Source organism: Schistocerca cancellata, chromosome 2, assembly GCF_023864275.1.
Source record: "Schistocerca cancellata isolate TAMUIC-IGC-003103 chromosome 2, iqSchCanc2.1, whole genome shotgun sequence".
Classification (NCBI taxonomy): Eukaryota; Metazoa; Arthropoda; class Insecta; order Orthoptera; family Acrididae; genus Schistocerca; species Schistocerca cancellata.
Genome location: NC_064627.1, coordinates 850,163,902 through 850,187,820, shown reverse-complemented (window position 1 = coordinate 850,187,820; position 23,919 = coordinate 850,163,902). Strand labels below are relative to the sequence as shown.

Below are 23,919 nucleotides of genomic sequence, written 5' to 3'. Positions count from 1 at the left end.
TGCTATTGGCAGGAGATGTCAACTTGATTTCATATTACTAGATTTCCTCAAGATTTTTGATACCGTTCCTCATAAGCAACTGCGTGCCGATGGATTTTCGTCTTAGTTGTGCTACTGGATTCCAGATTTCCTGTCAGAAAGGTCACAGGTCATAGCAACTGACGGAAAGTCATCGTGTAAAACAGAAGTGATACCTGGCGTTCTTCAAGAAAGTATTGTAGGCCCTCTTCTGTTCCTAATCTACATAAACGATTTACGATACAATCTGAGTAGCCTTCCTGGATATTTTGCAGATGATGCTGTTATTTAGTATCTAGTACGTCATTTGCAGATCAAAACCAACTGCCAAATGATTCAGTCACGATATCTGTTTGGTACGAAAGCGGCAATTAAGTCTAAATAAGGAAAAGTGTGAGGTCATCCAAATGGATACTAAAAGGAGTTCCTTAAATTTCGATTACACGATCAATCAAAAACGGCTATCAGTTCAACTAAATAACTAGGAATTACTATTACAAATAACTTTAACTGGAACGATCACATAGAAGATGTGGAAAAGAAAAACCAAAGGCTGTGATTTAGTGACAAGAGTACATTGAAGATGCAACAGCTCTACGGGAGAGACTGCCGACGCTACGCTTGGCCGTCCTCTTCTGGACTACTGCTGAACGGTGGAGGGCCTGCATCAGAAGGGACTGACGGAGGATATAGCAAAAGTTCAAAGAAGGGCAGCTCGTTTTGTTTTATCGCGAATCAGGGGAGACAGTGTCACGGACATGACACGCGAGTTGGGGTGGCAATTATTAAAACACAGACATTTTTCGTTGTTGCGAGATCTTTTCACGAAATTTCCATCATCAACTTTCTCCTCTGGACACGAAAATATTTTATTGGCGCCAACAGGAAGAAATGATCGACAGAATAACAGAAATCAAAACTAGTACGGGAAGATTAGAGTGTTCATTTTCCTCACGTGCTGTTCGGGAGTGGAATGGTAGAGCAATAAATAGTCTGAATGTGGTTCGACGAACTCTCCGCTAGGCACTTAAATGCGAACTGCAAAGCAGTCATGTAGATGTAGATATATATGAGTTACGAGCGGCTTTAGAAAGAATACGAACATATGTTTTCTTCATTATGAAGATGAAGCGATGGTGCGTTCACTTTCGCTGTGCTGTGCTAATGGTAATTCGCATTAAATATTGCACGCGGTACACGAATGACATGACAAAATAAGTTTTACTCATTATACATCGACGGATCTAACGTGACACTTACCAACACGATGTTGTCTCCTCTACATCCCCATCTTTAGTTGCCGGCCGCGGTGGTCTAGCGGTTCTGGCGCTGCAGTCCGGAACCGCGGGACTGCTACGGTCGCAGGTTCGAATCCTGCCTCGGGCATGGGTGTGTGTGATGTCCTTAGGTTAGTTAGGTTTAAGTAGTTCTAAGTTCTAGGGGACTTATGACCTAAGATGTTGAGTCCCATAGTGCTCAGAGCCATTTGAACCATTTGAACCCATCTTTAGCACTTCTAATATTTTGCTTTCCCCTCTCCCTGTTGCTCACCTTTCACAATCACAGATTAAAACATTCAAAATACATTTAACTTTACCCATATTTTGCAGCTGTCAGCGTAGCTGTATTCAATACACTGGAGGTACGAATTAAAAAACTCCTTCAGTCACAAATTTTTGTGTGCTATCAAATACACGACGTATTTAGGACCCTGTGGGTCCATCATCAGATGTAAATCGTCTTAAAACATGATTTATTTTTGCTCTTGAATGAGGCAGAATGCATATTCCTGTCATGAAAAGATTTGATGTTAGGTTATAAATTTCTTAAGTCAAATGTGGAAAAAATGTGCGAAACAGTGGAATAACAAACAGTGTAAACTTACCACGCAACCCACGAAAAGCGTTTTTGATTTTTTAAAACCATTATACATTGGTTTCTCCGTCCCGTTCATCTATATCACTTCACTCAAGACGCACATTTGTTTGCACATTTTTGTAAACACTTCACAGATGTTGTTAAATATGGTGTGATCGAAGATGAATTTATTCGCAGTGCCAGAGATCTAATTATTAAACAACTAACATATTCAGGGAATAACTTTAGAATAGGTCTTTAAAATTATTAAAATAATTGCGGCTTGTGGAATCTGTCTGTTGATTTAACACAGATTCTAGTTTTTTGATTTTATGGAGGTGTATCTCCAGTTGTTCCAACAGATTTAGGGTTTTATCATTGGCTTGATTGTGCAGTACTATCAAATTGTTGGATACACTGTTGACGATATGTTTCGTTTACAACATATGTTGTGCTATGACAGATTTTTCGAAGTGGTTGAGAGTGAAAGCATTTGTGTGGTCTTGAATACGGTTTTTTAAGTTTTTGCCTGTTTTTCCTACATAGTAGGCACGACAACTGGAGCACGATGCTTTGTACACCCCATTGATGTTTAATTTTTGGCAGAAACTTCAAAACCAATTTTCACGTACACATAAATGCTTTCACCCTCAACCACTTAGAAAAATCTGTTATAACACAACATATGTTGGAAACGAAACATGTCATCAACAGTCTAGCAAACAATTTGGTAGTACTGGACAAAAAAAAACAATGGTAAGACCCTTGATCTGTTGGAACAACTGGAGATATACCTCCATAAAATCAAAAAACCAGAATCTGTGTTAAATGAACATACAGCTTTCGCAAGCCACTGTTATTTTAGTAATTTTAAAGACCTATTCTAAAGTTATTCCCTGCATGTGTCATTTGCTTAATACTTCGATCTCTGACACTGCGAATAAATTCGTCTTTGATCGCACCATGTTGAACAACATCTATGAAGTGTTTACGAAAATATGTATTCAAAGGTGCATCTTGAGTGAAGTGACACGCGCGAACTGGATGGAGAAATGTGTGATGGTGTTAAAAAGTTAAAAACACATTTCTTAGGTTGTGTGGTAAGTTTACACTTTTTATTTATGCACTGTTTTGCACATTTTTTCCGCATCTGACTTAATAAATTCATAACATTTTCATGACAGGAACAGGCATTCCATCTAATTCAAGAGCAAAAATAAATCATTTGTGAAGGCGGTTTATACTTGATGATGAACCCACAGGGTCCTAAATGCATCGTGTACTTAATAAAACATGAAAATTTGTGACTGAAGGAGTTTCTTCAATTCGTACTCTCAGTGTACTAAAAAGTTGTGTGTATTTTTTCTTGATCCGAAGTGGTTGTTTATTGACAAACTACATTTATTTCTGAAGGCTTGTTGAATCATTATGGACCTTACTTTAATGCCCATTAGAATTCTGTTGTCACCAATAACTGCAGTAGCCCAGTTTCAGCATTCATTTAATTGCTTTAGAGTTAGTTCCAGTCTTAATGCTTCTTGTCACTTGCCTCTACCGCTTCTCAATCACGGTCGGTAAACGTAAGGTCAACGAATAAAAACGAAGAATAATAGATAAAGATGTAATGCGCGCATCGTCTCGTATTTCGTTCTCTTAAACGCACCGCTGTCCTTCCACACAGAAAGTCTGCGCGCTCCACGCAAGAGCGTACAGACTAGTTGCTAACTTCAGCTGTCAACTGCTTGCAGCTCGGGTGATTAGGAACAGGTTGCTAACGGCCCTCGCACATGGGGAAAGTGAAATACGCGACAGCTTGTCAACTGCACTAAACATTACATGCAGCAAAGTGAATCCAATTATCGTCGACGGAAGGAAGATTAGAGATAAGCGTGCCACCGACGACTTGGCCATTACAGAAAGTACTCAACAGCAGTCTGTCAGCTAAGGATGAAGAAGGAAATCGTCCGTGTCTTCTTCGAAGGAACTGTCCCGGAATTCGCATTAATCGATTTAGAGAAACCACTGAAAACATAAAACTGGATGGCTGCACGGCAATTGGAAGAATGTGACTCCAATGTCTTAATCATTGAACATCTCAGTCTGTTTCAATTACTACCTCATCAAATATTTTCATTGCATATTCTTTCCAATCAATTATAATTCTTATAAATATTTATGGTCAAGTTATATTGCATAAAGTAACATCTTCGTTAGTGCTTTGTTACAGTTGATAATAAGAAATTACTGCTAGGTAGGAAATTTTCAGTGTCATGAATGTATTATACGACCTGCTTTGGATACACAGGAGGGCACGTTTTCAGAATTCAATGAAGAAATTAATAGCAAATAAATTTCATAATTCGGTGAATATAACTTACTGTGCTAACGGTGACTGCAGATTTTGGCTCCTGTAGTTATGAACAAAAAAATGAAAAGTTAACCGCGTTGCACAGAATAAACATAAGCATACATAGCATTAAATACATGCTGGACATGCGTAATAATTGTTTCAGGTGCGCAGTAGTGTTGGGTCAAATAAGAAACCCACTGGCTAGTTGCGAGACATGGACCTGAGCTGCTTTCTTCCGTATGCTGCGGTGAATACGACGGCCGACTAACCATCGTGATTAAATCATTAGTGTGATGACGGCAACGAGACCGCTTCGTTCGTGGAACAGAAACAACCTGGCACAGCAGCTGATTACTACAAAGCAATTTCATTCGGTTGCAATTTCACGAACAATGAGCATAAATACACGTTTTCGTCACCATCTCAAAGGTCGATGTTGCATTTGCTTTAATGTTACACACCGCGGAAAATGAATAAGGTTTATTAAAACTATTACAGAGTCAAGAATGAGATTTTCACTCTGCAGCGGAGTGTGCGCTAAATCTACGAAAATTGGTAATTCATTTCTCAGTTACAAATAAAAAATTACATGTTTCAGTGTTTTTGGATCCAACCTCTGTGGAGGTGAAATAGGGGACGAAAATTTTAAGAAAATATTTCGTTACCGATGTACTAAAATTTTTTTAAAGCTAAACTGCTATTTCACTCCTCTGTTAGACGTAAAGAAATGTGTGTTACGGAATAAAGTTTCTACAGGAGTATTTACATAAGAACGCAAAAGACAGGATTACAAACACCTCGACTCTAGCTACCGAATCGCTTTTTGGGCAGAAGTACATTCGGAAAAGACCATTCTTCTAAGGCCTTAACTAGCGAGAAAAGTGTAGAAAGTGATGCAGTTTGTGGACAACATAAATATTCGATTAAACAAAAAGAAAAAAAATTGTGGACACGAGCGAAGCAGCAGGCGATAACCTAGTATATACATAAAACACTCCAGGGGATTTCCTAGATTGACAAACAATTTTGTTAAAGAGTGACAGTTAAAAAGCTTTTTAAGAGGTATTTGTTCTTCTTTTCTATTAAACCATCATAGAGGAAGCTGTGTGAATATCTGAATACGGTGTTGGGGAACATGCTATGGTATGCATTTGACCAACCGAGAGGGAAGGAAAATTTAAGGTCAATGCCGCCGGAGATGTCAATGCAGACGGAGCACCAGCTTGCACAAACATAAAGAAGGAAGTCAGCCGTGTCCTTTGCAAAGCGATTTAGGGATATCATGGAAACCAAATCTGGATAGCTGAATGCATATCGCTTCTCCATTGCCTTATCCAGCGCACCACCTTGCCCAGGGCCTATGGAAGACATATACTGCTTGTTTTGCCCCAGCCTGATAGTGTGTCAGGTTTCCTTGATCCGGGAGGTTCTCACACGGGCTGCTCACATGAACAGGGATTGGGTCAAATACAGGGTAGCCGCCACCGCCGCGGCTCAACCACATACACTACGAGCTCAAAAGTATCCGGACACCTGGCTGAAACTGACTTACAAGTTCGTGGCGCCCTCCATCGGTAATGTTGAAATTCAATATGGTGTTGGCCCACCCTTAGCCTTGATGACAGCTTCCACTCTCGCAGGCATACGTTCAATCAGGTGCTGGAAGGTTTCTTGGGGAATGGCAGCCCATTCTTCACGGAGTGCTGCACTGAGGAGAGGTATCGATGGCGGTCGGTGAGGCCTGGCAAGAAGTCGGCGTTCCAAAATATCCCAAAGGTGTTCTATAGGATTCAGGACGGACTCTGTGCAGACCAGTCCATTACAGGGATGTTATTGTTAAGTAAGCACTTCGCCACAGGCCGTGCGTTATGAACAGATGCTCGATCATGTTGAAAGATGCAATCGCCATCCCCGAATTGCTCTTCAACAATGGGAAGCAAGAATGTGCTTAAAACATCAATGTAGGCCTGTGCTGTGATAGTGGCACGCAAAACAACAAGTGTGCAAGCCCCCTCCATAAAAAACACGACCACACCATAATACCACCGCCTCCGAATTTTACTATTGGCACAACACGCGCTGGAGGAAGACGTTCACCGGGCATTCGCCATACCCACACTCTGCCATCGGAATCGCCACATTTTGTACTGTGATTTGTCACTCCACACAACATTTTCCCACTGTTCAATCGTCCAATGTTCACGCTCCTTACGCCAAGCGAGGCGTCGTTTGGCGCCGGCATGAGTGGCTGTGCGGTTCTAGGCGCTACAGTCTCGAGCCGAGCGACCGCTACGGTCGCAGGTTCGAATCCTGCCTCTGGCATGGATGTGTGAGCTGTCCTTAGGTTACTTAGGTTTAATTAGTTCTAAGTTCTAGGCGACTTATGACCTCAGAAGTTAAATCGCGTAGTGTTCAGAGCCATTGTGAACGTCGTTTGGCATTTACCGGCGTGATGTGTGGCTTATGAGCAGCTGCTCGACCATGAAATCCGAGTTTTCTCACCTCCCGCCTAATTGTCATAGTACTTGCAGTGTATCCTGATGCAGTTTTGAATTCCTGTATGATGGTCTGGATAGATGTCTGCTTATTACTCATTACGTCCGTCTTCAGCGGTCGGCGGTCTCTGTCAGTCAACAGACGAGGTCGGCCTGTATGCTTTTGTGCTGTACGTGTCCCTTCACGTTTCCCCTTCACTATCACATCGTGAACAGTGGACCCAGCGATATTTAGGAGTGTGGAAATCTCGCGTACAGACATATGACACAAGTAACACCCAATCACTTGACCATGTTCGAAGTCCGTGAGTTCCGTGGAGCGCCCCATTCTGCTCTCACACGATGTCTAATGACTACTGAGGTCGCTGATACGGAGTACCTGGCAGTAGGTGGCAGCACAATGCACCTAATATGAAAAACGTATGTTTTTGGTGGTGTCCGGATACTTTTGATCACATAGTGTACCTATTCTTCCAAGTTTCATTGTTGTCTTCAAACAATTACGGGGTTGTAGGAGCTGCCGCCTTTTGGTAACGTACTGCATAGTGATTGGATCTCTATTTCGACAGTTGAGCACTTATTTCCCACACCTGATTTCATCATAGTTTTTTCGGCTCTTCCGTTACTTGTGATTCTATGTTAGAAGCAAATTATCCATTAGTGACACACAATTAAGCTACAAATTGAGTTGCAAGGACCCAGGGGCAACTAATTTTGAGTGGAAAGTCATTACTCGTCTTCCTAATGCAAGCAAAAGTTTCAGAACAGCATCACAGACTTTAGGAATTCACTATAGCGTTTTTCAGTTATTGTATGAAAATAGAAATATAATGTGCTTCTTGATGTAAGACCAGACGAAGGAGAAAATGCTTCTTGATGTAAGACGGACTGCCTTACGAATCAAGATGGAGGCATGATGCACTCACTAGATGAGCATCATACGGAAGAAACAAATGATATTTGTAACGTATATTCCAGCTAGGTGGTCGAGTTTATTTTTAATTCCTAAAAGTATTCAGCGCTTTTTTTAACTCTTCAATTTATCACGAACAATGTGTGTTTTTATTCTGCCCCTAAGAACTGCCCACTATATTTGCCTTAGTATAACTAATGTCTGAGAAATTTCGCACTACACTGTATACTATATAAGTTCACCTGAGGGCAAATGCAACGCTGCTACGTCTTGGGTGAATACAGAGAGAAAATTTCATTGCATAAGAACAGACATGTTGTAAAGTAAAAATGTAATAGTTACACAAAAACCATCAGTGACGAAACGGTCGAGGGAAAAAAAAGGAAAAAATCGGAACACAGATAAGTAGGTCTACTTGTGCAAAGAAGTGAAATGGGTACAGAAACAAAAAGATATTTTGAAGACATAAATGGTTTGATATAGGACGAATCTTGGAATGGACACATCAAGTCGATAAGTATATGGCGAACAGTAACTGGACGATGTGACTAAACGAGAACAAGTCATTTACGCTCTGAAAATTCCATATGATTCGCTGTGTTGAGCGCACAGCGACGCGCGTTTGAACAAGAGCCATAACACTGCTAACGTGTGTGAAAACGAACACTGCTGAGGTTGCAACTAGGCAACACTCGGAATGGAGAACAGATGAAAGGGGCGCAAAACGAGTGGCGTTAACCAGGAGACCACGCTATAGACTGTGTCAACTAGAAGTATAGTACGCTGTCATTACAGGGCTATTACAAATGATTGAAGCGATTTCATAAATTCACTGTAGCTCCATTCATTGACATATGGTCACGACACACTACAGATACGTAGAAAAACTCATAGTTTTTTTCGGCTGAAGCCGCACTTCAGGTTTCTGCCGCCAGAGCGCTCGAGAGCGCAGTGAGACAAAATGTTAACGTGTTTTGTGGAATCTCACGGTTTAAAGTTTACGGCCCCTTTTTCTTCTGTGAAAAAAACGTTACTGGACACGTGTATCTGGACATGCTGGAAAATTGGCTCATGCCACAACTGGAGACCGACAGCGCCGACTTCATCTTTCAACAGGATGGTGCTCCACCGCACTTCCATCATGATGTTCGGCATTTCTTAAACAGGAGATTGGAAAACCGATGGATCGGTGGTGGTGGAGATCAAGATCAGCAATTCATGTCATGGCCTCCACGCTCTCCCGACTTAACCCCATGCGATTTCTTTCTGTGGGGTTATGTGAAAGATTCAGTGTTTAAACCTCCTCTATCAAGAAACGTGCCAGAACTGCGAGCTCGCATCAACGATGCTTTCGAACTCACGCGCTGCGCCGAGGGTGGGGGGAACTTGATTATCGGCTTGATGTCTGCCGAATCACTAAAGGGGCACATATCGAACATTTGTGAATGCCTAAAAAATCTTTTTGAGTTTTTGTATGTGTGTGGAAAGCATTGTGAAAATATCTCAAATAATGAAGTTATTGTAGAGCTGTGAAATCGCTTCAATCATTTGTAATAACCCTGTATATATTGAGGTAAGCGCACGGAGGCATTCAACAAAATAGGTAAGTGGACAGCCTCGCAAAAGACACAAAGCACGAAAGGAACTTGCTCACCGTCGATTTAAATGCAACCGACAATATCCTTAACTTTAAAACTAAGGCATACGACGCCAGGAACGAAGAGTCGGAGGAATAGCTGCCAGTGCCATAATCTACAGCCTCCCCACCAGAAGATCGTGGTTTACGAACTGGGCATGCAGTACACAGCACCTTATGTCCATAATAAGAATGCGCTGCTGTCATCGCATTAGGGGACGCAACTTGCTAATGATTTTCTAATTTTAAGATCCAAGGAAGCTGTTAACGGTATCCCTCACCTTGCCTCAAATGCTGTACCTGCCGTTACGCAAAAATATGTTCCCTTATTCTACAGATTTATTAATACGTTCTTCGTGTATTGTCACTGTAGTGATCGCCGGCTAGGCGATATTGGAAAACCCGTGCCGTGCTTCTATGTTAATTAATATTTAGTCGTTAAAATTTGTGAAGCTCTTTCTCTTGAAAGAATCATCCGATTTAACCTGCATTTATAACATTTCTCTAATTACTCAATAAGTTAATAATGGCTTTTATTAAATTGCTGGATTATTCGTTATTTTCCATTTTCAGTCCGACGGTTATTGTCGTTTAGATTGCCAGCTATTTTTACAGCGTCTAACTGATGTAGTCACAATAGGTAAATTAGCTCAACTGGACCCGTTGACAAAAGCTGTGACATCCTCGAAACATCAGCTCCAGCATGTGGAAGAAATGATGGCTGCCCGTCAACACATTGAAACAATCGACAGAAAGTCATATGGTCGCTTACTGCTTTCCGTGACCGCAATGTAGCTGTAGATTGCGTTGACTGGATCAGAATACACTCTAAGACGACGAAAACGACGCGCCAAGGAATAAATATCCAAATGTGAAGGGAAATCGGTAAAAGTAATTTACAAGTACAGACAAACCAACGATTACAATTTCAGAAAGCTGGGAAGACTTAGTCAAGAGAAAGAAAATTTTGGAAATATGTGGTAAGTTCCTATGACACCAAACTGCTGAGGTCATCGGTCCCTAGGTTTACACGCGACTTAATCTAACTTTAACTTACATTAAGGACAACACACACACCCATGCTCGAGGGAGGACTCGAACCTCCGACGGGGGGGAGCCGCGCGAACCGTGGCAAGGCGCCCCAAACCGCGCGGCTACCCCGTGCGGCTCAAGAGAAACAGCTTCACAAACTGAGCAAGTCAGTAACGAACTGGTCCACCTTTGGTCCTTATGCAAACAGTTTCCATTGATTGAGAAGAGTTGTTGGATGTCCTCCTGAGGGACATCGTGCCAAATTCTGTCCTACTGGCGTATTAGATCGTCAAAATTCCGATCTGGTTGGAAGAACTGCCCATAACGCTGGAAACGTTCTCAACTGGGGAGTGATCCAATGACCTCGTTGACCCAGGTAGGGCTTGGCAAGCACGAAGACAAGCAGTACAAACTCTCGTCGTGTACGGGCGGTAATTATCTTGCTGGAAGGTAAGCTCAGGATAGCTTGCCTTGAAGGGCAACAAAACGAGGCGTAAAATATCGTCGACGTAGCGCTGTGCTCTAAGGCTTTCGCGGATAACAACCAAAGAGGTCCTGCTATGTAATGAAAACGATACCCCAGACCATCACTTCTGGTTGTCGGGTCGAATGGCGAGCAACAGTCAGGCTGGTATCACACCGCCGTCCGCTTCGCTGGTCATCAGGGCTCAATTCAAAGCGCGACTCATCAGTGAAGACAATTCTACTCAGATCAATGGAATTCCAAGCCATGTCCAAGACGTGACTGAAGACGCCCCAGAGAGTGATGGGATACCAGCCTCAATGTCGTCCGACATACGGCCCGACAAACAGGAATGATGGTCTGGAGCGCCATTTCATTTTTTAAATGTTGTAGAGAAAATAAGATCTAAATGTTCATTAAAAGAGGCATGGCAGTTAATGGAAGAGGCCTTACCCACACTTTTGATGCAATTGAAATTCCACCCACCTCTCCTTCTGAAATTAGGAAGATAATAAACTCCCTCAAGAATAAAAGCTCACATGGAATTGATGGCATTTCCAGCAGGATAATAAAAGCTTGTTCCCAAGAGATAAGTGGGATTCTTAGCCACATATGTAATAGCTCGCTGGCCGGAGTGACCGTGCGATTCTAGGCGCTACAGCCTGGAGCCGAGCGACCGCTACGGTCGCACATTCGAATCCTGCCTCGGGCATGGATGTGTGTGATGTCCTTAGGTTAGTTGGGTTTAATTAGTTCTAAGTTCTAGGCGACTGATGACCTCAGAAGGTAAGTCGCATAGTGCTCAGAGCCATTTTTTGTAATAGCTCTCTGAAGCAGGGTATTTTCCCAGACAGACTGAAGTATGTCATTGTTAAACCACTGCATAAAAAAGGGGATACGTCTGATGTCAACAACTACTGCCCAATTTCTCTTCTGACCGCCTTATCCAAAATTCTTGAAAAAGTAATGTATTGTAGAGTAACTTCACACCTTCTGTAAAAATAAAGTCTTAACAAAATGGTAGTTTGGCTTCCAGAAAGGTTTTTCAACGGAAAATGCTATATATACTTTCACTAATGAAATATTAAATGCTCTGAGTAACCGGAAGTCACCCGTTGGGACTTTTTGTGATCTCTCAAAGGTTTTCGATTGTGTAAATCATGGAATACTCCTAGATAAGCTCAAGTAATGTGGTATGAATGGGACAGCGCTCAAATGGTTTAAATCATACCTAACTGGAAGAGTGCAGAAAGTTGAAATAAGCAGTTCACATAATATGCAAAAAACTGATGATTTCTCAAACTGGGGAAGAATCAAGAATGGGGTGCCGAAAGGTTCGGTCTTTGGTCCTCTGCTGTTCTTAATATATATTAATGACTTGCCATTCTATATTCACGAACATGCAAAGCTGGTACTTTTTGCCGATGGTACAAGTATAGCTATCACACCCAACAGACAAGAATTAACTGGTAAAATTGTAAACGATGTTTTTCAGAAAATCATTAAGTGGTTCTCTGCAATTAATAAATATAGACTTCGATCAAAAATCGGTAGCTAAGGCAGAATATTCAAAATTTCTAGGTGTATGCATTGATGAGGGGTTGAATGGAAAAAACACACTGAAGATCTGCTGAAACGTTGAGTTCAGCTACTTATGCTATTAGGGTCATTGCAAATTTTGGCGATATACATCTCAGTAAATTAGCTTACCACGCCTATTTTCATTCTCTGCTTTCGTATGGCATCATATTCTGGGGTAACTCAACATTGAGTAAAAGTGTTTTCATTGCACAAAAGCGTGTAATCAGAATCATTGCTGGAGCTCATCCAAGATCATCCTGCAGACACTTATTTAAGGAGCTAGAGATCTTCACTGTAACCTTACAATATATATATTCACTTATGAAATTTGTTATTTACAATCCGAACGAATTCAGAAGTAATAGCAGTGTACATGGCTACAACACTAGGAGAAAGGATGATCTTCACTACTCAAGGTTAAATCTAACTTTGGCACAGAAGGGGGTAAATTATGCTGCCACAAAAGTCTTTGGTCACTTACCTAATAGCATCAAAAGTCTGGCAGATAGCCATATAGCATTTAAAAGGAAATTAAAAGAATTTCTTAATGGCAACTCCTTCTACTCATTAGATGAATTTTTGGATATAGTAAGTGGGTAATTTCCCCAACCTCCACAAAAAAATTAAAAATATTAAGTGTCATGTAATATTTTGTGTAATGTAATATCTTGTATGGACACCTTTTATTAACCTGACACGTTCCACATCATTACGAAGTGTCGTATTCATGATCTATGGAACAAGTACTAATCTAATCTAATCTAATTTCATTTCATTGCAGCACCCATTTGGTCGTTATCCGCGGCACCCTTACAGCCCAGCGGTATATCGACTATATCCTACGCCTCGTTCTGTTGCTGGTAAGGCCAGGTTACGATAGCAACACATTTTACTGTTTTCAAAACTGCATACAGGCGATCAGGCGATCGCGTGGACGAACTGAACAGAGGAGACAGCATAGCTTTAATTAAGGTATGAAGATCGTTAAAGATTTTAAAAAAGTGGTATTTCAACGTCCAAAGAACTAAGAACTAAGAAAATAAGTAGAAATTTGCTGGGACGATAAAGCTAAAGAACATGAGAGACACCTAAAAAATGTTGCTGCGCGTTAATTATACCTTACTGAACCACAGTGAGTATATACACTCCCTACGGAGTAATCTTCTTTATTGGAAAGATGGTAGGTAAGTCAGAGATAAATGAGCCACGGAGGTACGTGTGATTGTACATGAAATACAAGTTCACTTTAAACAGAAAAAGAGGGAGAAGGGGGACAGACAGCCTCCCTCGATCGATGTGTTTGAAAGGAGCTGTAATATGAATACCTACGGTTCGCGCAATCGTAGAGGGGAGCTGTTTTTTTAAAAGAAAATATAGGGGATTTATGCGCTGAAATTAGTGAATATTATACAGGAATCGTTTTGAGTAGATATCATGGTAAACAAAATGTATTACCTAAGTCGAGCCAGGGGCATTGCTGGGACAAGCTGCAGCGCTCAGCAGATTCTCGGAGTCGCTCTGACAGGGACCTTGAGTATGGTCGCTGCTGAGTAGACGCAGAAGATCTGGATGGCACCAAGTTGGGCAGCGCAGTCAGCATGTGGCCTAGGATTACAAAATTTGTACCATATCGATTACAGCGGGGCGGTTGGCACTGGGGGAAGCTGCCAAGCATTCACATACGAAAGTCATACGACTTGGGCATGAAGGACTTCGTGGAACCTGGCTGTGTAGCGAAAATGGAAGCTGCACATAAATAATATAAAATGTACGAGGCCGAGAGGCAAGTATCAGCGATAAATACAATAATGTTTGAGAAGCCTACAGTAACACAAAAATGTTGGTGCATGTTGAGATCATGAAAGAATTTTATACAAAAACAGTCAGTTGAATTACTCACATATTATCCCTGTCATTATATGAAAATTGAAGGTGGAGGGGAGGAGAGAGGGAAGGAAATGGATTACTTGTGTCAGCTGCATCGGGAAATTACATGGAATCAGCGGCGACGAGCGAAAATGTGTACCGGGCCGGGAATCGCACCTGGGATCTCCTGCTTACTTTTTTTAAAATCTCAGTTTGTTCGTTGCATTTGTTCGGGGCGCACGTCCCATGACACCCGTTCAAATTCATCGTTCATCCATTCTCTCAGGTATTTTTTATTACACAGGGCAGCTAACCCCCTGACTGAACACGATGAGCTACCGTGCCAACTACGCCTATCAGGCAGTTGCGTTAACCACTACGCCTTCCGGGATAGTGTCTATCGCAACTGCGCGGACTACCTCGGCACGCCTCACGGCCGACCAGCACCTATCCGCAGTCCCTGCCCATTTCGCCCATGCTCGCTACTCTCAGATTCCCGCAGGAAGTCGGACGTACTTGTGCATCCGCACTGCAGAAGGTGGAACCATTGCCCATCTTGGCGAATCAGTTATATAAATGTGGAATCGACAACTGCGATACATGTATCACAATTACGGATTCCGCGTGGTGTCTGTTCTTTCGGACATATGGTTCAAATGGTTCTAACTACACTGGGACTTAAAATCTGAGGTCATCAGTCCCCTAGACTTAGAACTAAGGAAACCTAACTAACCTAAGGACATCAAACACATCCATGCCCGGGGCAGGATTCGAACCTGCGATCGCAGCAGCAGCGCGGTTCCGGACTGAAGCGACTAAAATCGCTAGGCCTCTCGGACTTACCCCTATCAGTCTTTGTTCTTAAGCAAGCAGTGAGGCGCTACTTAGTCTTATTAAAGTTTTTGCTGTGCACTCCTTAAATATACTGTTTGTACGTCCAGTTGCTTCACTTTTACAATTGCTCCACTTTCTGCGACGCCAAGCTACCCAATATCCAAACATTTCAAACATAGTGTAGTTATATTAGCTGCGAACTGCTTCTCGATCACGTAAACAGTGTTCCTGTGTCAAGTTATTTCAATGTGATGTTTCCTTTTGTAGCCTCGTGATGACTGGGTTTGTGTGATGTCCTTAAGTTACTTAGGTTTAAGTCTAAGTTCTAGGGGACTGATGACCATAGATGTTAAGTCCCATAGTGCTCAGAGCCATTTGAACCATTTTTTCCCCTTTTGTATGACAGTACAGAGCAGTGAGCAATTCAATTGTTTCAAAAATAAATCTTTCCTCTGCACAAAATTGTGGCGTAACATTGCAGTAATTTACATAAGCAAATTCTCTACACCATAACAACGAGGTCTCGATTGTTCTTGATGTGCCATCACTGAATATAAATCTGCGTCCGCTCTGCGTGGCTGTAATTATTTCAGACGTTTTATGATTCAAGCCCATATTAAAGTAACAGTGCACGTGTTGTACTGTGTATCGCCAAATAGTTGTGTGATGTGAAGTAGCTCAGCTTATTTGGTAATGTCGCTAAAAGAGCTTCATGTGCACAACAAGAATCTTCTTTATTAGCTACGAATCTTCAATACGTCATAGCCATGACGTGAGCCAGTAAGCATTATACGCGCAAACAAAGTTGACACTCGGCTGCTCTGGCTGATGGTAGCGTATGTAAAGACATTTCCCACTCGCAGTTGCTCCCGTCAGCCAGCGCGCCGAGTGTCAACTTTGTTTGTGCGAGTACTATATAATAATCACTTGCCGAACAACACGTCGAATGTGATCACCGTCCATTACATCAGTTTCGTCTATGGAATGGATTAAACCAAAACTAACAGGAACTTTTGCCACTTATCAAATATTTGCTCTTCCTCGTGAAAACCTTGTCCAAACATGTCCAACGTGACGGAGCCTGTCTTCCGATAAAGTACACTCAGATAACGTTGACAGAGCAGAAAGCGTCAGCTACAAAAGTGGGCCTCCCATGTCCACCTACTCCACAGCTGGCCGGAAAAACTGCCTTGCACGCATCATCTCTTCACTATTACTTATTACAATTGTTCCCCTGAAAGTTCATAGTATCCGTAACCTTCAAATAAAGAAAATTACTTCTTAACTAATAATATGAATTTTTTAGTTAATCAGTATTTAATAACTTCACTTTGAATATATACATCGTGTTTCTTATTTAACAGGCATGACATTAGTTTACTGAAATGCTAGATTAGAAAAAAATTATGCGACCAGCAACCGAAAAGGCACCTAATGACATTAAAAATTTTTAGTACGAGGTGGAAAGGGATGTCAAACAAAGGAAATTGCGGGGCCGCAACATGCAACAAGCTAACAGCGAAAGTGGAGAAAATGAATCAGAACAAGGAATTTAAGTGCAGTGAATAAATACGCTTATAGTTCCGACAAACGAGTTTAGCGGTTTTCTTATGAAACGCGTTGCTCTTGTTTAAACGGATACATCCTTGGAGTGTTTTTTATTCTGAACTGGTTCCAGTCCGCCACACCATAGGTGATGATATCACACCATAGCTTATATATTCTCGTAACAACATCAAAATTGCCAGTGACGGAGCTTTTTCACAATAAAACTATTTAGTTCCAGGTACTACAGTTCACATCTAGTCAACTTGCGTTTGATTTCAAGCCACTAGTTCACAGTAACTTTTCTGAATACTATCGATCCTACAGTCTCTACCCTCCTCAAAAAACATACGGGGTCCATGTCCAAGAAATGATGATAAGTGCACAAAATCGAATAAGCAATTCATAGACAGTCAGCTCTCGTCACTTTCGTCTAAAGTATGAAACAGTTCGTTACACACCACAGATAGGCTATAGGCAGACACGAAAGAGAGAGCTCAGGATCGAATTTACTCTGGGTGACCATATTGACGCCGCGTGCACAGAGGGCGATAAGCTGTTAATTAATCTGACTTTCAGAAAGTGCGGATTACGACTGCCCGCTGGGTGATAACGAGGAAGATGGATGAGATGAAGCCACCGTTGGTCACGTGATTCCCTCAGTAGCACCTGTCGAATGTGTGGGTGACGACGCTAATAGAGGATAAGGCGTTCCAAGCACATGCGTCAGCGATCGGTGTCTTGTCTAATCTGAGCAGTAGACTGGGTAACATTCCGTGCTGTACAAAGAGGAATACAGTTCTCGGGAACGCTCCTAACCCAACGAAGTGCTTACGTTGAGTGCTAAGATTCGCACGAATGTGTACAGCATGATAGTCGCGCCGGGAAACCTACTTCTCTCACAAGTCCTTGACTTTCTCTCCTTAAATATGTACATCATGTGTACGCACCTTCAGTTTTTCGACAGATATTATTTGAAATATTTCCCAGCGCGACGGGTGGGCACGCCTGCATAACTGTTGTTTGTTACCCTGCGTTGTTCTAACTGGTCATAATCTGACCTGCAACAGGCGGTTATAATTTACGTAGCAGCGTAGCCTTTGTCCCAGGGCCTTTCCTAGCCGTTACGGACGTGATTTACCGCTTCTATCCTGCAACGGACTTGCCGCCACAAAGGGGGCAGCCTCGCATCTTTATCTTGGGACTTTCCTCCCTTCCACGGGAGGCCTACTTTTGTTCTTGCCATTGTATTGGTGCTCTGAATAAACGAGTCCCAACTTGTTGCTGTTGCGACCTTCAGTCCGAAGTCTGGTTTGATAGCTCTCTTAGCTGCCTGCGTAACTACTGCGCCCCACATCCACTTGAACAAGCTTACAATAGCCAAGCATTGGTCATCATGTAAAATTTTTACCCTTCACACTTACGTTACCAAATTGACGATTCCTTAATACCTAAGGATGTGCTCTGTCAACAGATCCCTTCTTTTCGTCATGTGTCACAAATTTATTTTCTCCCGAATTACATGCAGTAGCTTCTCATTGGTTATTCGATTTAATAATCCAATCATCAACATCCCACTTTAGATGCTATTCTCTTATTGCCTAAACGGTTTATGGCCCATATTTCCCTACCTTATAAGGCTAGGATTGGGGGAGATTGGGGAGAAGAGAAGTTTGTGGCACAACTTGACCAGAAGAAGGGATCAGTTGGTAGGACATGTTCTGAGGCATCAAGGGATCACCAAGGATCACCAATTTACTATTGGAGGGCAGCGTGGAGGGTAAAAATCGTAGGGGGAGACCAAGAGATGAATACACTAAGCAGATTCAGAAGGATGTAGGTTGCAGTAGGTACTGGGAGATGAAGAAACTTGCACAGGATAGAGTAGCATGGAGAGCTGCATCAAACCAGTCTCAGGACTGAAGACCACAACAAAAACAACAAGGCTACATACACTCCACGCAAATACCTTGAGAAAAGACTTCCTAACACTTACATTTATCTTCGAAGTTAACAAATTTCTCTTTTCCATAAAACGCTTTTCTCGTTTCTGGCAGATTGCATTTTATATCCTCCCTGCTTCAGCGACTGTCAGTTATTTTCCAGCCCAAATATCAAAACTCATCTACTATTTCTCGTGTCTCATTTCCCAATCTAGTTTCCTGAGCATCGCCTGTCTTTAGTTAATGTTACTCTTATAATCTCTTTTCAATACACTGTCCATTCCGTTCAAATTATCTTTCAATTTCTTTGCCATCTCTGACAATCATGTCCTATGACTCGAGTAGCTGCCTTCCGGTTTCTGTATAAGTTATAGATAACCTTTCGCTCCTTATTTTATCCATGATACGTTCAGAGTTTCGAAAAATGTCCAACAGAGTTCACCCATAACTCCACGTGTAGGTCCACTGCAGGCCAATGGCCTCCTACTAACACATCTTCATCCCTGTCACCGAGGCACAACAAGCTAACATCAGAAAACACAACAGACCTCCACCCTGCTCTCCAATGACCTCTCCCATGACACAACTGATGTCGCAAATGGCGGTGGTTTGGGGTCAGTGGATGCTCGCTGCAGAGAGTCTGGATCGGAGCCATCCTTCAAGTAACCGATTTCAAACAGTTCGTTGTGTCACTGTAGTGCCAACTGCTGCTCAAATGGCTGCTGCAGATGCAATACGAGGTGCCACAGCCATATGCCGAAAACGATTTTCTTTACTCTCGGTAGTGCAACATGACCTTCCGGAGCCCTGTCTTCTTGCGACCGTACATTCTTGTCGCTGCCAGCAATCCTGTGCAGTGGCTACATTCCTGCCAAGTATTTCTGTAATATCGCAGAAAGAACACCCAGCCTCTCAAAGCCCTATTACACGACCACGTTCAAACTGATACTGATAATGGCATCTTTGTACCATTCGCGAATAGAACAGGGAACGCTGGAAATGATGTTGGTGCCAAAAGTTTCTTTGGGCACGCACCATAAGGTCGCTTGCAGAGTTTGGATGTAGATCTGAATGAATCTCAACAGAAAGGTTACGATATATCCTGCTCGAATAACTGTAGTATAAAGTCTGCTTCCGCACAGACAGCGCGAGAGCTAACTTCTGACCAAACAGGATGTGAAAGGATGTAGTATCAGCGATTTCGTATGACAGCAGGAGCACTCTCATTGTTATCCCACGTACCCTGATTGCAAATTTGTACGCCATTCTGGTGACTCGAGCTGTTGTGCTGCCATTCATAAACAGCATTCCAAGTGGTGTTTTCCAACAGGATAACGCTCCCCCACATGGCGGTGTTGTAACGCAACACGCTCTACAGAGTGTTGACATGTAGCCTTGGCCTCCGCGATCACCAGATCTGTCTCCAACGGAGCACACATGGGACATCATTGGCCAACTCCAGTGTCATCCACAAACATTATTAACCGTCCGTGTATTGATCGACCAAGTGCAACAGACATCGAACTCCATCCCACAAACTGACATCCGCCACCTGAACAACACAATCCATGCATGTTTGCATGCTTGCATTCAACATGCTGGCGGTAGCACCGGTTATTAACGTACCAGCATTTCACATTTGTAATGGTTTACCCGCACTGCGTTAATCTGTGAGCTTGGATGTTAATCACTTAACTATGTTGTCTAGATAAGTGTATTCCCGAAATTCCATTACTCTACATTAATTACTTTTTGGCGTTGCAATTTTTTCCCGTCACTGTAACTTTCGAAGTCACTGCATTTTCGATATTTTTAGAGGGTTACTCCTTGGTATTTTACGGCAGCTATTGATTCCAGTGGTTAATCGCCAACATAAAAATCGAATAGTAATGGATATCTACGCCTGTTGATGCATTTATTCATGTTCACCGTAAACTACCAGTCCCTGGACCAAATGTCGATTCTAGGTAGGTATTCCTGCATCTCGCCACAGTCGTCTGGCGTTGAATATACATGGTGTTTCTCCTAAGATCGTCAGGGGCCTTTTCTCTGATGTTTCAGCCGACATTTGCAATTTTGTATCTGCAGTTCGCAGCTGGAGTCGGCCCAAACAAACAGTGCTCACAAAGCCTTTCATGCCATGCCCAGTTTCAACGAAAAGCATCCGTCTGTTTTCTGTTACAAATAAAATTATTTTTAAAACGGAATTTTACGTCCTCATTCGATGGAGCGGTCGCAGATTAGTCTAGTCTGATAATCTTTTTATCGATATGTATCAACAGGGGCAGTAAAACTCGAAGAATAACCGCAGCGACAGCACTGCCCTGGCCTGAGCTAACTGCTACCACCACACAGCGGCGCTACTGAGTCGCTGCAGGATTGCTGGTTATTCTTCGTGTTTTACTGTCCCTGTTAATACATAGCAATAAAACGAATATCACGCTACACTAATTTGGGATAATTCTGATTAAAAAATAATTTATGTTTAAACTGTGAAACAAACCGACGCTTTCTTTTGAAACTGAGTTTCGCATGAAAAATCTGATGGCCAGTAATTGTTTGGAATGACTCCAGCAACACAGTGCAAAAACGATATCACTAACATCTGCCGAAACACCAGATAAAATGCGCCTTATGTCTCTTGGGAGAGACACCCAGTATTCTGCAAACAGTAACGCCCCTATAACCCTTTCTTGGGGGCATTCTCGAAACCATTTGTCGGTTTTCGACGCGAGATTCCTACAATGTTAGCAAAGTCGTCCACTTCCATTCTGTGATCTTTCACTAGTATACCGCGAAAACTATCAATCGTTTCCTCGGTAGCTACGTTAATTGCCTAGCCAAATCGCGGTTTCTTTCTCTGCTACTGCGAGTACATATACATTTGTTTCACCAGGAAGAAATTGTATTCGTACAGGGGCAGAATCTTCATGATACCCAAATCGCTTAGGGACTGAGTACCGGTGCAGCACTTCAAGCTAAAGTATTCAATATCAGCACGTTTTCTGAAAACCCTCCGGCAAGCAGCTGCGCATTACATTGATTCTAAACTTTCAATAAAAGTTAGCAGGAATCATGCTTACACCACAATCATGATTTTTAGAAAAACTCGCATTTACACGAAGCCCTAGTACGCGGTCAGATTCACCCATCGTTTGCTGGGCCGTGACTGATTTATGCTCCAGTCTTCTGTGACCCTGGTGACCGAGGCGCCTTGCCACGGTTCGCGCGGCTCCCCCAGTCGGAGGTTCGAGTCATCCCTCGGGCATGGATGTGTGTGTTGTCCGTAGCGTAAGTTAGTTTAAGTTAGATTAAGTAGTCTGTAAGCCTAGGGACCGATGACCTCAGCTGTTTCGATCCATAGGAACTTACCACCTGGTGATCGGCCCATGAGTTCTACACGGAAGGCTTCATACGTAGGCGGGGCGCAGTGCGCTCCAGACGCTGTACACAGCTTCACTTACTATGCGGCTAGCCCGAAAAAAGCTTTCTTTTTATACGCTCTCTATATAGTACTTCTGAACCGCTGACCATTTCTTCCAGTTGCTCTGGAAGTATACGGGATTACTTGATGTTTATCTCTGGTTTGATGACTGACGAGAAGGCTTTAATAAATTAAATAAACTTCCCCTAACTGCCTTTGACAACAAGATCCATGAGTACCAAGAGCCACGACATCGGGAACAACAGTGGACCGGGCTATAAAATGGAACAATCGCGCGGAAGTAAACGATTCACTGGTAGCATGTCTACTGGAAGGAGTGAAGATTTTGTACAGCCTCTCTACAACACCGCTCGAGAATACAGAAATCCCATCAGGTAATACAAGCACTTAATATCGGATACGAAAAGGTAAGGGCACTGTGTGTAAGACCGAAGTTATCGACCTCTCAAGATATTTATAAAGCACGTCATTATGTCGCGACGAAGAAGTCTTCAGGTTTCGGCTATCACTGTAAATATCTTCAGGTCACAGTAAAAATAAATAAAATAAATATTGCACATCCAAATTCACGCGACGTCAAGAGTGAACTGAAGATGGATTCATGGCAACCGAAACAGCCAAGAATCGTATGATTTTGCTACAAATAAACATTTCTCAAGATACTGCAGTACAAAATGCGAACAGTGCTAACTATAAAACTTTCCATTCGCATATCGATATGAATTTCAAAAGGCACGACTATCCATCAAGAAATGAGAAGAGCCCTTTGCTCCTCAAAATGACGCGTCAGATGGAAGAAGAAATCAATTGGGTACTCCGTTTAAAACTATCTCGTTTCAAGGAATGGCCCGAATAACATCCCAAGGTTGGGTGGAGGACAAGAACTTAAAAAAAAGAAAAGAAAACTAGATCATAACTGATGACGAATCGGTCTTGTGTACAAATTCCACAAGGTAAACATGCTTAGGCGGTCTGAAGGCAGTTAAATATGTAAGTGTGATACTACATGACAGCTTGAAAGGACGCCAGCGCTTGTGGTGTTTTGCCAGAAAAGCGAACTGACATCTTCGCTTCACGTAGGCAGATTTATAAAGCGAATCTAATCCGACAAAGGAATAACAGTGGATTACTAATCAACCCTATTGTTCTTCATCCGGATCAACGAAGTAAATACAGTGTTTTTTCAGTGTAACTCTTCTTTCCTTTCCACCACGCGTTACCGCATTAAACTTCAAAACTAGCCTCAGTCAACGAGTGAGAATTAGGGACAACGTGGTACTCCCACATTCCTGCTCTGAACAAGGTCGTGAATGATGCGATTTGATGTTGCCTGGCTTCTGTCTGTCATGAACTATTAAGTGTGAATCTGTTATCGTGACAGTGCAATGGGTGCTTGTGCAGCAGTGTGTTTATGTCGTTACGGGTGAATCTACATCTACATTATTATTCTGCAATTCACATTTAAGTGCTCGGCAGAGGGTTCATCGAACCACAATCATACTATCTCTCTACCATTCCACTCCCGAACAGCGGGCGGGAAAAACGAACACCTAAACCTTTCTGTTCGAGCTCTGATTTCTCTTATTTTATTTTGATGATCATTCCTACCTATGTAAGTTGGGCTCAACAAAATATTTTCGCATTCGGAAGAGAAAGTTGGTGACTGAAATTTCGTAAATAGATTTCGCCGCGACGAAAAACGTCTTTGCTTTAATGACTTCCATCCCAATACCGAATGAAAGGAAGAGAGAGTGTGAAACTACCACCCAGCAGGCGAACGGATCACCAATTAGCAGTTCCACAAGCCATCTCACCGTGAGAAACTGCGGAAAAGGACATTGGAATTGGGTCGAGAGTGGTAGTTGATGATTATAATATGAAAAAGAAACCTAAGGTAATAGTCCGCACAGAATGTGGACATTGATATGTAACTGACTCAGT

At 42.4% G+C, this 23,919-nt stretch overlaps 1 protein-coding gene across 1 annotated transcript in view; it reads right to left on the bottom strand.

The window, feature by feature from the left end:
- LOC126159303 (TGF-beta-activated kinase 1 and MAP3K7-binding protein 3) overlaps positions 1-23,919 on the bottom strand; it is a gene marked incomplete at its 5' end in the record, with an annotated part of 391,229 nt that overhangs the window by 155,241 nt on the left and 212,069 nt on the right. The window contains one exon of the mRNA XM_049916505.1: positions 13,801-13,950. Coding sequence (XP_049772462.1) covers positions 13,801-13,950 — 150 coding nt within the window. The remainder of the gene's footprint in view (positions 1-13,800; positions 13,951-23,919) is intronic.